Raw genomic sequence first — 14,355 nt, 5'->3', positions numbered from 1 at the left:
TTTTTTGTTTTTTTTTTTTTGTTCATAGCAACGTGAGGAGCTGACGAAGCGTAAAGAGAAGGTCATCCGGAAGAGGGACCGGCTGGTCAGGGAGGGACCAGAGGCAGAGAAGGCCGTGCTTCCCCTCAACGAGGAAGTAGATGCGTTGACGGCAAACATCGATTACATAAATGACAGCATTGCAGACTGTCAGGCCAACATCATGCAGATGGAGGAAACCAAGGTGTGACAAGCTGTTCTGACTGGTTAGATAGATTGATTCAGTGAAACCGAAAGAGAACGTGAAATAGCTTTACATCATTACGAACTGCTTTTGAGCTGTGACCAGCTCAAATAGAGTTTCTAATGGGCCACATTTTTATTTGATGAAAGGTTCTTGCAGATACTCACTGAGAAATAGAGTTTTCTTATAATGCTTTTTTAGTTGAAGTTTATGTACTCATACTTTTTTTGGTTTTTTTTTTACAGGAGGAAGGCGACACAGTGGACATCTCTGCAGTGATTGGTTCCTGCACCCTGACAGAAGCCCGTTTTCTGTTAGATCACTTTATGTCAATGGCTATCAATAAGGTACCAGCCCTAATAATATTATAAGAAGGTCAAGGTTTAAGGAATTCCACGTGGTCAGGGACTGCAGAAGAAAATTTTGCTAATTCTAACACATTTACACCAGAATGATATAATTTCACAAGTACGGTCCCTAATTAATTATTTGATCTTGCTTTGATCTTATTTTTCAAAATAAAATTCAATTTAGATCACAGACAAGAAACTGAAAGCTTTTTGTTTTGGTTTTTTTCTGTCAGGGGGCAATAACTGTGGCTAGAGGAAGTACGTTTTCAGATTGTTTGTACGTCGGTAGAAACTTCTGTTCATCTATCCATCCATGTGTCTGTCCCATAAATTCTTGTGAACACGACATCTCAAGAACGCCTCAAGGGACTTTCTTCAGATTTGACACAATTGTCCACTTGGACTCAACCATGAACTGATTGAATTTTGGTGGTCAGAAGTCAAGGTCAGTGTGACCTTGCCATCTCATTCTCGTGAACACATTATTTCGAGAGCACCTTCAGGGAATTTCTACAAATTTAGCACAAACGTCCACTTGGACTCAAGAATGAACTGGTTAGAATTTGGTCAAAGTTAAAAGGTTAAGGTCACTGTGACAAAGCTAAAACATTTTTATTTACAACTGAAATGACAGTGAAACTCATCTTTGCTGCTCTAAATGCCAGACTCAGATACTGAGTAGTACTAAAAATACAGCTAGAAAAGACTTTGATCATACTGCACCACTTGTGGGACAGTTTGTAAACCAATGTTTTGATATGGTCCCCAATCATAAATCAGTATGTTTTCTTCACAAATTCGAGGTGGCAAGAATAATTGATTCACTAATGATTATTCTGGAGTGAAGACCACAGACATCTTCTGCAATCATTACAAATTACTAGATGTCCCTGGGTAATACTCGTCCTGCATGAACAAGGCTTATGTTTGATACGTAGTTACACATGCAGTTATTTTACCATACAGCACAGATGTGGCTGTTGACATGACATGGCCAGTGAAAAACACTGTAAACATTGTGTAACGTATTCGGTCTGACTTTTCCAGGGTCTTCAGGCAGCCCAGAGGGAGTCCCAAGTGAAGGTGATGGAGGGCCGGCTGAAGCAGACAGAAATCACCAGCGCCACACAGAACCAGCTGCTCTTTCACATGCTGAAGGAGAAGGCCGAGTTCAACCCAGAGCTGGACGCGCTGCTGGGAAACGCCCTTCAAGGTAACAACAGCGTTTGTTTTGGGTTGACTTTAAAGTGAAGATGAGGACCCCAAAAAACAGACCAGACCCCTAATTTAACCCGGTCCACCTTCCTGGAAGTATCATGTCAAGTAAAACTGGGATTCAGGTTGTCATCCAGGATGATGATCATGAGTCTCTTCAACGAATTAACTTTGTTAAAGAATGTAAATTTGCCCTCAGCATGTCTGTTAAAAGCATTTGGGCTTTCAGGAAGTGGTCAGGGTTACTGGTCAGTGGCATGATTGGGATTATTGACTTGCTCTTGCCTGTTGCCTTCTACTGAATAGAAGCTGGCCTAATTATCATACAATTGGCACATAATACCACTAATTGAGTCTGTTGCAAAGATTATGGTGTTGTGATACAAATTCCTGAAAATGTTTGTTTTTTTTAGGTTTCAGAGTTTATTTTACAGGAATTTTTGCAACAAAATTTTAAATAAAATTGTTTGCATTTGAAGTGTATTTTTGCCAACTTCTGCTCAGCAGGATGCTCTTTTGACAGTAGCTGCACTTTATTTTCTTTTATTTTGTTTTATTTTTTAGAATTTCGGGGGACAGTGTTTTTGATTTGTGCATTGCCTTTTTTCTGTTCCCCCACGTTTTCCTTTTTTTTGTTTTCTTATGTTTTTTACAGAGCTAGGTAACATTCCAGCTGGTAAGTGAAACCATATTAGACTCTTATCTGTGTTATGAATGCATGGTTCCTTCCCTTTGCACTCTGAAAACTAACTAAAACATAATATGGAGCAGGTGCATGAGGTGCAATGCAACCAAGGCTTCCCTCCATCTGTCTGCTGATCTCTCCCCTCCCCTTCCCCTCATCCGGACACACAGACCTCCTCCTAGCTCGCCATGTGCTACAGCCTCCATGCTTTAGCACCCTGCTAACCCAAGACAACTTCCACAGGAACCATACAACATGGATGTTTTAGCTCTGTCGGACCCTGTAGGTCGGCTGACCCCATACGGAGCAACGGACTAATGATTCCTCTCACTCCTCCACCCTGTTGTCTTTGCCCCCACACCTCCCTTCATAACCCTCCCCACCTGGCCGCTCTCTGACCTCTCACCCTTTTCCATTTGATCCCATTGAGCTCAGTGAGGACCAAGTTTCTGTTTGTCGATAAAACAGCATGGCGCTGTGCTGACATCGCCCTCATCTGCTTCCCTTGTTCATCTTTTCTACATTTATTTTGGGCAGCTAAAACAAAGAAAAGAATATTGCTTTACCCTTTAGTGAAATTAATAAATGATGTAGTCATAGGCAAATAATACTTGCTAAGAACCAGTTTTAGAAAGTCATAAGCAGTCATATCAGTCTCATCGACCAACAGGGTTTTCCTCTAAACTCTAATATTATTCATTGATCTTATTAACAGAAAACGGAGATGACAGCAGCAGTGATGAGTCTGCACAGAGCCCTTCTGCAGAGGGAAAGTAAGTTTATGTTCATGCATCTTATATGTTTATATGTTTTTATGATATGTTACATTATTTATGTTTATGGTATGTGTTCGTCATTTTATTGTGTTGTTTATGTCTTTGTTGTGTTTTTGTTGATGCTAAAGTCATATGAAGTTATTTTTTATTTATGTCATTGTTATGTTGTTATTTTTTAATTTTATTTTAACATTACATTCATGTTATACATTTATGTTTCGTGTTGCATTATTATATGTATCTTAAATGTTCTTTTTTATTACGTTTTTTTGTGTATGTTGCATTTGTAATGTGTTCATGTTACAATGTGTATGTCATTCATGTTTTTATTTATGTTTAACAGGGTTCACATTTCTTTTATTTTGTGGACATGTACAGGCATGTAACTGCAAAAAATAGTGAATTTTATTTTTTTTATTTCGCACTTGTGCCACAGCTACAGATAGATCTAACCAAAATTACAGTAACATACAGTGAAATTACCTCACAATTTAGTCATAAGAACATTTGAGCTGCGTCTCAGCAATAAGGAAACTTTCTTTGTCTCATGTTAGGACTTCTTGATGACTTCTTTTCTTCAATATGAAAATTTGTTGATATTAATTAATTAATTAGTAAATAAATATTACTGAGTGTATATGACCTTTACACTTTAATTACTAACTTCTCATGATTTCAACAGACTCTGCTGCAGTTCAGTTTGTTAATATGAATTAAACTAAATGTGACACTGGAAGTTATTGGGATTTTTTTCCCCCCATAAAATAAATAATTAAATTAAGTGTGCTTAATGGGACCTTTTAAGAATTTAAATAAAAAAATTAGATATGCACATTTTTGTGTCTGGGGTACATTATATGGAAGGTATTGGAAAAAACTGCTAGAATTTTTGATAAAATATTTATGTAAAATAAATGAACCACTCATTAATAATTAGAATAAGTGTGCTACATGGGACCACTTTAGTATAATTTCTGTACTCATATTAGCAAGTGTACCCTACACAAGCACTTGTTATTTAGAGCCCTGCTTATGTTACATGATGTAATATTGTGTTTTGTGTTTTTTGTTGTCATTTGTACAGTGTTTTTACAGAAGGCTACATGTTCATCAATACTCACATTTAAAACTCATGTATTCCCTCCAGCACCTTGACATCAGATCTCATGAAACTCTGTGGAGATACCAAAACAAGAAATAAGGTATTACAACCCGTTTTTGCCTCCGTCTCTGCATGCACAAGTATGTCCTAGATTACCTCCTGTCTTAATGTTCTTGTATCTGTGCTCTGCAGGCTCGTAGGAGGACCACCACTCAGATGGAGTTGCTATACGCAAACAGTGACTCCGCCCCCGATGCACCCACTGCAGACTTCTCCGGTCCAATGCTGCCGTTAGCTGAAACACCAGATGGGGGAGGAGACATGGACGCGTCAGGCTCATCAGTCAGGGACTACACAGCTCTTTCCCCCGGCTTTTCCTCTAAAATGGGCAGCATGTAAGTCCAATGCCCGGCACGCTGTCGCTAACACAGTAATGACTACTTTTTTCCTTTCTTCCTTCCTGCATGTTTGATGTTGCTGCTTACATCCTCTGCTTCATTTTGTTTACCATTATTCATGCGCAGCATCCTTACATCAAAAGGCCATACCTTCTGCATAAATCCTTTGAGGTAAAGCGTGTAGGGAGGAGCACATATTAACATATGTATGGCTGCTTTATTGCTCTCCTCTGCAGAAAGTTCTAAGTCCTTATTACACCTCTGAAAGCAAAAATACTAACCAGACCACTTTAACTGGCTTGTCCATGCTTCAAACCAATGTGCTTATTTACTTGTATATTAAAAAGAGCCTTGGCTGACAGTGATCCATCTGCAAATAAAGTAATAGAAATATATTGTAGTGCAGCACAAAATCAACACAGTCCTCAGTAATTAAACATGAACTTGGCGAAGAAACACCACTGTTGGGACTTTAAATATCAGGTAACGTGTTTCTGTGTGTACTGCATGCTCTCATCTCTTCATTGTTGCCATTATTTTATATTGGTTTCACATCCTTCTGTTGTTTTATCATTATTTTTTCTGTACACTGTCTCTGTGTTGTTTGTGGATAACTTTATGAAACTGAAAACAATCAGTTCTGGCTCCAGACCTTCGTCAGGGGTGGAAAAACGAGCACCGGAGCCTTCGCCGCTCTCTCGCAGGAAGACCTATGACAAGGCACAAGCAGCGGCCGACAAGGCAAAGGTCAAGGATATTAAACAGTAAGAGCTTGTTGCCGACATTGTGGCTAGAAAACCACAAAAAAACAAAAAAGAAAATATAACTTCACTTCAACTTTACTAATACTTCTTCTCTCGGTTTCCTGCTTTGGAGAAGCATGTGGTCTCGACTAAATCAAAAATGCTTTGCGCCTGGTGTGATAACCTTTGACCTGCCAAGTTCTACGCTGAATTTAAAGTCATAACGTTTCTACTTAACTTAGATGTCTCTTTTTTGAACAGTTTTGACTCAAATTCAGTGTTCAACTTGCTAATCAACCCCTGCTGCTGATCTACTGTAATACGCATTTTTATAAATTGGGAAAATCACTTTCTCTTCCCTTTCTTTGTCTCATCAGTAAATGATCCTGAGACTGAAACAGAAGAATGTGCAGATAGAAGTGTTATGATAAAATTAGCTCTGTGTCTGCTTAAAATGATAATGTAAAGACTTGAATTTGCATGCTCAAAATCTCTCAAGTTCCTGCCATCCTGTCTCAAAATACACATTACTGGAGTAGATAAGATTACTTTATATGCTGACGATAACTGACTTATTTCAGTGTAATTCATTATTAATTATTTAGATAAGTCTTAGTATTTTGGGGATTCCTTTGGCATGACTTGTGCACACATTTACCTCTAGACTTTGTGCACTTCAACTCTTTGCCAACTTGAAAAACTTCTAAATTCTCCCTCTGACACGAATGGTCAGTGTGTGAGAGCATGGAGTTGAATATTGCTGCATTCATGTCATATGGCAAGAAAAAGTGTTATTCTTAAATTTCTAGTGGTTAAACATGAGTCAGGTTGTCTGACTTGTTGCATTAAGAGGTCTCGGCTTCAGTGTTAATGTGTGCTTTATGACAGCATTTTGTGACTGCATGGATACAGAGGACAAACCTTTTATCCCTTTTCAAAGATTTTTTTGTTTATGTTTGGAGTTTTAGTCTTCATTAATAGCAGATAGAAAAGACAAACAGGAACCACAAAAAGAGAGGATTTTTATCCTTTTTTGGATTATTTTTTTTCCCAAAAGAAATAAAGATGTATGCATTTAAATTAAATCAACATAGTCTTAAAAGGTACTTTGAACATGGAATACGATTCCCTGACCAGAAATGAACCAGGGACGCTGTAACTACAAGTTATACTGTACATTTTGACCACTTTGCTACCAGGACACCCCAGAGGTATTCAATCCCCCTCCGGCTTTGATAGATAAGAAATCTTTTCATTTTTCATCATTCCCACAGTTAAGGTTTCTGCTGTGTATGCATTACAGCCTCATACTAGCTTGGCTTTAGTTAGATTTAAGCTCCTGATAGAAGGTACTTTGATATGGTGCATTATGCCTGTATTAAATTTATCTTAATATCATTCACACCAAAAATGTTTTTTTTCTTTTCTCTTGTTACAATGAAGAGCTTCCAAAGCAGATGAGTGTCGTTGACAATTGATTTTTCATTTCTTTATAGATAAAGTTGATCCCTAAGGTAAGAAATTTTAAATAAACTGCTGTAGAATGTACAAAGAAACGTTTTTAGTCGAGGTTTGGTGAGGGAGGAACTTTATCTCCAAACATAGTAAATGTCATTGAACAGAAAACCTCCCTGATGTCTTCTTCCTGGCTTTAGATAAATTTGAACACTTTTCCTGTCAAGTTGCCCTGACAGTTGCTCCCGTATGACGTGAATGCAGCATATGCCTCTCCCTTCAGTCTCCATGCAGTCCTCCCACACTCCTGCCAGCACAGTGTAAACAGCTTTGCACACACTTTAATTATACTGCAGCGTAATTGGCAGCCCTACTGTCTTCCTCCACACCCCAGTCATCAGGAACCTGAAGAGCAGCCCACCACTTCCTCTTTCCCCCATTGCTCGTCCCAGTAACCACATCACCGCCTTTAGTTGTATGACAGGGTGTCTGTGGCATGCTGAGAACATCATGCAGGATAAGGAAGAAGCAGAGATGAGTAAAATTCTACCGAGCCTTCCAGAGAGTCAGATTAGAGCTGTGGAAAGATGCAGAGAATGAGCGGGAGCATTGCACTCCAAAATCTGTCAGTTCAGCAAATGCTGCTTTATTTCTTTGTTCTAGTAGATATCTCCTGTTAATGTAGACACGAGGCACACATTTAGATTTTGGAGAATAATGCAGTGTTAAATAAAATAACTAGCCTTCTCAAAGTAGTGTTGTTATCACTATGATTGTCATTTTGTAGTCCAAGTCATTTAGTTTTAGAAGTCTACAGCTGCGGTCTCTGTACAAAGTGTCTTAAAACCTCTTGAAATCATATTAGTTGTATTCTCAATGAATATACATTACTGATCATTTTGCAAAAAGTACTCTAGGATTAAAGATTTTTTCCCATGTAGCCATTACATTCCTCTCATGTCAGCTGTATTTAATTTAATGAAACTGAATTAATTTAAACCAACTTGCTGGTGACTGTAAATCTATCATAGTAAACACCTTGTTTTCTTGTTATTTTTTCAGTTACATTGTGGCTTGGTAAAGCAATTTTAAGCAAGGATTGTTTCCTTATTGGTGCATTCAAGTACAGCAAAAGTCAGCTGCCAGAAGGCATCCATTTCTACACAACCACAATACAGATACTGCACCTTGTTTGTAGCTGTTTTGTAGTCACTGCAACTGGTAACTGGTGTTAATGACAATATGGTTGTATTTGAGTATTGAGTTCAAATATCAACAATCTTTGTCCAAAATCGCAGACTGCACCTTTAACTAAATGGTTACCATATGTGTTGTTTTTGTAGTAAAGTATAGTTGGTAGTACACTGAGATTTCAAACACTTATCATCATTATTTTTTGTGCCATGACTGAGGGGCACAGTGTTATGTAACTGTAATTTGCATGCCTATTCAGTTGAAATCATTGCATTGTGGGATTTCTAGCAAAAAAATCAAGTGTATTAAATTAGATTGCCATTGCACAGAGGACATGAAATGAACAAAAACAAAATATGCAGCTTAGCATTTAAACAGAAGTGCAAAAAGCAGTATGTGCAGAACAATGGTATTGTATTTTTATTGGTAATGCAAATACTAATAAACAGTAAGGAACAGATATTGATGCTATTTTCATCCCATTGTGGAAAATTTTGAGGGTGCTCTATAGTGCAGATATTCTGAATTTAGAATTTAGGCACTCAAATACATAAATAAATAAAAGAGGGTAAATTTAGCACACTATTGGAAATAGGAAATTATTTTGGACACAGCCCATGTGACAAAAAATGAACTTTTGACAGAAAAAATACTGTCTAACTAAATGCTCACTGTGATAAAACATATTTTTCATTGAATTTTAACCCTCAACACGATGATCAAACTTAACTTATATGACCTAAAAGCAATGGATGCGTGGAAGGTAGAGAATATTTATTTCTAAGGCATGCAAAACCACTAGCATAGTTCTTAGTGCTCATTATATACCAGCAGGGACATTTAGTGAAACTAAAGTTGCATTATTATTATGTGTTTACAGTACCGTCCCATTTATGAGTTAGCTGTTCTTGAAGTTAAGTTGTACCCAATACAGAATAATTATGAAAAATTAAGTACTTGATCAGAACAGGAAGTAATTCAAGTCAAAGTCAGTAGCTTCTCAGGAATACTGGATACTCTCTTTCCCTCCAGGACAAATGGCTGCGTCCACCTGACCTGCAACCGCATCATGCGTTCTGATTCTCCTCCTCTCTCCGATCCACCCAAGTACAACATTTTGCCTTTTTCATTTGTGACATGGTTCACCAAGATTTCACGTTTGGTATACTTGGCAAAGGTGAATCTGAAACACAAGCACACTTGGTGGGTTTTCTTTTCTCTTCATGACCTTCGCTGTTGGCGTAAACAAATCCTAAGCATGACTGTAGGGAGGCAAGACCTTTCATCAGATTCTCCCAGTGGTTTCATCCCACTCTGCTGTGACGTCCTTGCATAAAACACTAGATTAACCAGACATAAGAGGTCAAAAACAATGGATGTTCGTCTATTCTGGGATCAGTAGATAATTGCAAAAAACCCCAACAGTGTCATCTTGTTAAGCTTATTACTGCTTTTGAGCCTGAACCCTCAATAATCCGTCTCATTTAATGAGTCTTTTGTCATTTCACTGAGTCTTTTGTTCTCCACACAGCAGGCTTTTTCAAGCTCATTCATTCAAAAATCCTGAATATCGGCGTCTCAGTCTGTTTTACACCATCAGCTCATCCTGCTGCTCCACTGATGCTAATAGCTACAACTGTTAGAGCGTAGTAATTGTACAAGTACACAATCAGATGCCAATTTGTCCACACGAACAGCCAATTAGTGATCGATGTGTGTTTCTGTGATGCTATTTAACCTGCCATCTCTGATGATTTGACACCACTGGTTTCCAATGATCTTCTGTCTTTGTCTCTTTGGGTGCCTTAAATCAATTCTGGGCTGGAAAAGAGAAACTCCCAGTGGTGCACCAGCAACCTTGGCTTTTCTTCAGCACAGTAAACGTGGCTCTGTCTCTGTCTCCTCATTTTTCCTCTTAGTGCTCTTGTCATCTCTTTCTATTTTTGATTTGCAGCATTGTGCAATCAGCCACGAGAGCCTCATACTGTGCATGACTCTGGTTGTGAGGGTGTGATTTATATCCGTGCTGCACTCACATTATTAGACTGTGTTATGTCCAGGCGGCAGCAGTTGATAGTGATATGTGCGTGTTTTCCAGGGGCATCATTAACCCAGTGCCGGCCACTAAAAGCAGTCGGTCAGCGACGTTGCAGTGCGTCCACGTGGCGGAGGGACACAGTAAGGCTGTTCTGTGTGTCGACTGCACTGATGACCTTCTCTTCACCGGATCCAAAGGTCTATACCCATAGTCCCCTTCCCTTCCTATCTCTCTCATCTGTATTCCTTGCTTGTCTGCCTGTTACTGCTAATTTATCACATTTTGACAAGCTGATATGCTTATATATAACAGCAAATAAAACCTGACAGGGATTAATTAAGATTGTCATATGCATAGTGTGTGGATAAATGAGGTGATGGAATAAAATGACATTGTACATACAGTAAAAGTCTTGGGTGGCGGAGCTTTTTATAATGATTAATGAAGGTAAATAGACTGCCAGTCAACAAGATTGAGGTTCTTAAAGAGCTTCTTACTCTGTTACCTGATATAAAAATTGCTCTGTCTAACATCTACTTTGTTTTGCTATGATTAAAGGGATGGTATTTTTTTGAAGTGGGGTTGTATGAGGTACTTATGTATAGTCAGTGTATTAGCTGCAGTTGATGGCAGCTTGGCATGCCACCCATTTGGAGAAGCACGCAGGAGTACCAACACATACTCTAAGCAATGTACTGCTGTGGAGGGGGCAAAGTCAATTTCAGTTTAAGCATTTTGCTATATATAGAATATTTTCACTGCTTTACCTTGCCATCACACAGCCATTTCTGACGGGGGAACTGAAGCCCTTGTATCCATTTAAGCTCTCTTCAAGGCCACCACAGTCCTTTGACGAAAACAGTAATTTTACCTCGCAGAACACAGGAGTTGCTGATCTACCTCTGCCTCATTTGGTTAGCTTGTTTTGTTATTGTCTGACTTTGGTGTTTTAAAGGGTTAGTTCAGATTCACCAAAGTCACACAAACATACAAAAAAATTCACTGATCATGGCAACAGTAGACCAGTAACTCCCATGTTCAGTAAGCTAAAATTACTGTGTTTTCTCAATAGAGTTTGGCTGCTAGGGAGAGAGTGATGTAATAACTTTAGTTCCCCTTCAAAAATCATTATCTGATGGCAAAGTGGTGATAATATTCTTAGTCTATTCTTAGGAGTTATCCTTGATGCAAAATGAGCATATCATAATCTTTAAGATACACCTTTAGTTTTAAAGATTTCTACAGCATGTTTCCATCCAAGCGCCAGGTAGCCAAAAAAAAGACAATGTGGATATTTACTGATATTGTGTCATTTTGATCATAGGCTCTTGATTTAATTGAATCAATGTTGTGTCATGGCAGACGTCATATTAGCAAATATTGTATTGTTGTCCAAAGAATAGATATTTTAGTGTATTGAGATGAAACTTGTGGTTTTGTGTCGGTACTTCCGACTACTTCTCCAAACTAAAGGTTTAACAACCACAATCTACTGTCAGTATTAAACTGACTGTTGTTAAGTAACTCATATAACCCTGCTTCAAAGGATCCAAACTATCCCCCAATGCGCAAGGTTTGTTATTTATGCCTCACTGCAGGATGCATTTCCTGTCGGTCTTTCTGTTGCTCCCTCTTTGACATCCTCTTCTCAGTCTACTTCTCCTACATTCCTAAATATATCATGAATGGAGATGAATGGTGACAGATTGTGTGTCTCCTTGCAGACCGGACCTGTAAGGTGTGGAACCTGGTGACGGGTCAGGAGATAATGTCCCTGGCTGGTCACCCCAACAACGTGGTCTCAGTCCGCTACAGCTCCAGTTTGGTCTTCACCGTCTCCACCTCCTACATCAAAGTCTGGGACATCCGGGACTCGGCCAAGTGCATCCGCGTACTTACGTGAGTCCATACAAAGAAACTGCAGTGTGAAATGCCCTTTTTTCTTTTTGCTCAGCAGATTTTTTGTTGTTTAAGTAACTGTTGAAATTGAAAAACCTTTTTTTAAAAAAAAAAAACAAAAAAAAAACATTATTCTTAATTTTGTTACTTTTGAAATATCTTCCTCTTTGGTAGAGCTTGTGTTTGATATCATGGATTATGCATTACTGTCATTTTGCACACTGTTTGCACCAATTTGTTTTTCAAAGAAATATTATCTTAAAAGAAGTTTATTCCTAACTGTGATTTCAGTTATAGCTGTATGCTTTAGCTCCACCTCCACATCTTTCATAAGATTGTTTTAAGCAACAATTCCTTGACAAGATCACAAGTAAACAAGTGTGAATTTGCAATAGCTGCATTCTCCCTGCCAAACTTCAGTCTCCAAGATCAAAAACTGTGGACAGCAATGGATGGAGAAACTTTTATGAACCAACCTTCTAAGAGTGCACGCTATTAAGCTGCTGGTCGCAGCTCAACATCTTACTAATGTCATGTCTCGACCAAATAATGTTGTATTTTATACCCTTAAAGTGTTTCACACCTACATGCATAATACCTGTATGAATGTGGGAATACCTCCATTTTTCTAGACCCCTAATTACTTATGTGTCATCCATACGTCTTCAGGTCATCTGGTCAGGTTAATGTTGGGGACATCGGTGCGTCCAACACCAGCCGGACAGTCACCATCCCAGCAGGAGAGAACCAAATCAACCAGATCGCTCTCAACCCCAATGGGACGGTTCTGTACGCTGCTGCCGGAAACTCAGTCAGAGTCTGGGATCTGCGAAGGTAAGCAAAGGGGCTGTGATATGAGAAAATTGTGAACAGGAAGTGAGCACCATACTGTTTTTTTATTGTAAAAACAGAGACTGAAAATACTGAGATTAACAGAAAAACTAAGCAGTGCTGAGGAAATATGAATCAAGATTCTCATGCTGCATTGTCTTTTTCTCACCTCAAATGTTTTCAGAAACATATTTTAGCTGTCATTTAACTGTAATTCAAGATTGTTTGTTTACAGCCAGCAGCCATATTGTTTTCTGTGGAATTTCTGCTGTATAGGCAGCCTAGTTTTATGAGAGGACCATCTTTCCAGCAGTGAAATACTTCTTTAATGATCACAATCCTGTCAACCTACAATGTACTTTGAGAAAAACGCCAAGATTCTAATTGTAAATGGAAAAAAAAATTCTTTATTTGACATTCAAAATGTATTAATTTATAAGTAATTCTTTTAACAATGCTTCACTTTGCTTGATCAAAGAACATCATAAAGTTATTTGTGAGTTGCTCTCAACTGTAAATCATTTCTTATAGATACTGGACTTTATTGCAGAAAAAATATCTACAAATTCAATACAAAAGTCATTTTTTTACTGGATGACAATATGTTTCAGGAAACGGTTCCATATCTGAGTATTGTGTATTAAAATCCATTGTTACAAGTTACAATTCCAGTAGTCTTATTATTATCATCTGCATTTTTACTACATTCTCATTCTGATGCCGCCACACTACTTTGACGTGCATAACACACACTATGAGTTAACTCAGAGCCCAATTTCTTTTCCTATTCAATGTGAAACTTGACAGGCATCCAATCCAAAGCTGTCATCCATCATTTACCTGCAGCCAGTATACATTTTGATGAATTGTTCCCCTTAGAAAGAAAAAAAACAGACTATAATCAGCCGCCTGGATGATTGAAATAACTTTGAATCAATATGAACTGAGATTGAATGCTCTGAGCTCAATTCATTAAAACTTTGTTTATCCACATGACACTTTTTAACACAAGTGAATTATTTATAAAGTAAAACAGTGTTGGCAGCCCAAGCATCATGCAATAAAGACTAAAACTGTTATTTTATTTAATGTATTTTGTCTCTGTGACAGATTTGCATCCACAGGGAAACTTACCGGTCACCTGGGTCCAGTGATGTGTCTGACTGTGGATCAGTCCGGAAACAACCAAGACCTGGTGATCACCGGGTCCAAAGACCATTACATCAAGGTGAGCTTCCAGTGCTTCCAGCACCATTTTATCACCTGTTTTACATCCTGCACTTGCTTAATGTGTCCTCTTCGGTCTTTCCAAGAAAGCCAAAGATTAAACATGTGATTACAATATTATTGAAGAATTCAGGAAGGCAATATATATATATTTGTTAACGGGAACCTATTAATTCTTTTTCCTTATTTTTCTGTTATGTCTTGTCTGATGTATTAAAT

The 14,355-nt window shown here is 38.2% G+C and overlaps 1 protein-coding gene across 7 annotated transcripts in view; it reads left to right on the top strand.

Annotated features, from left to right (window-relative positions):
• Window positions 1-14,355, top strand: part of kif21a (kinesin family member 21A) — a 60,513-nt gene that overhangs the window by 40,572 nt on the left and 5,586 nt on the right. For 2 of the 7 annotated variants that reach the window (XM_042495777.1, XM_042495774.1), the window contains 12 exons: window positions 29-223; window positions 469-570; window positions 1,621-1,786; window positions 2,444-2,464; window positions 3,189-3,246; window positions 4,397-4,451; window positions 4,544-4,746; window positions 5,388-5,513; window positions 10,240-10,376; window positions 11,904-12,078; window positions 12,748-12,912; window positions 14,020-14,137. In XM_042495777.1, the coding sequence (XP_042351711.1) occupies window positions 29-223; window positions 469-570; window positions 1,621-1,786; window positions 2,444-2,464; window positions 3,189-3,246; window positions 4,397-4,451; window positions 4,544-4,746; window positions 5,388-5,513; window positions 10,240-10,376; window positions 11,904-12,078; window positions 12,748-12,912; window positions 14,020-14,137 (1,521 nt within the window). The remainder of the gene's footprint in view (window positions 1-28; window positions 224-468; window positions 571-1,620; window positions 1,787-2,443; window positions 2,465-3,188; window positions 3,247-4,396; window positions 4,452-4,543; window positions 4,747-5,387; window positions 5,514-10,239; window positions 10,377-11,903; window positions 12,079-12,747; window positions 12,913-14,019; window positions 14,138-14,355) is intronic. The other 5 variants (XM_042495779.1, XM_042495776.1, XM_042495780.1 and 2 more) reach the window with 3 other exon arrangements.

This window comes from Plectropomus leopardus, chromosome 11 (genome assembly GCF_008729295.1).
Source record: "Plectropomus leopardus isolate mb chromosome 11, YSFRI_Pleo_2.0, whole genome shotgun sequence".
Lineage (NCBI taxonomy): Eukaryota > Metazoa > Chordata > Actinopteri > Perciformes > Serranidae > Plectropomus > Plectropomus leopardus.
Note: the sequence above shows the minus strand (reverse complement) of the source record. Positions and strands in the feature narration are given on the sequence as shown.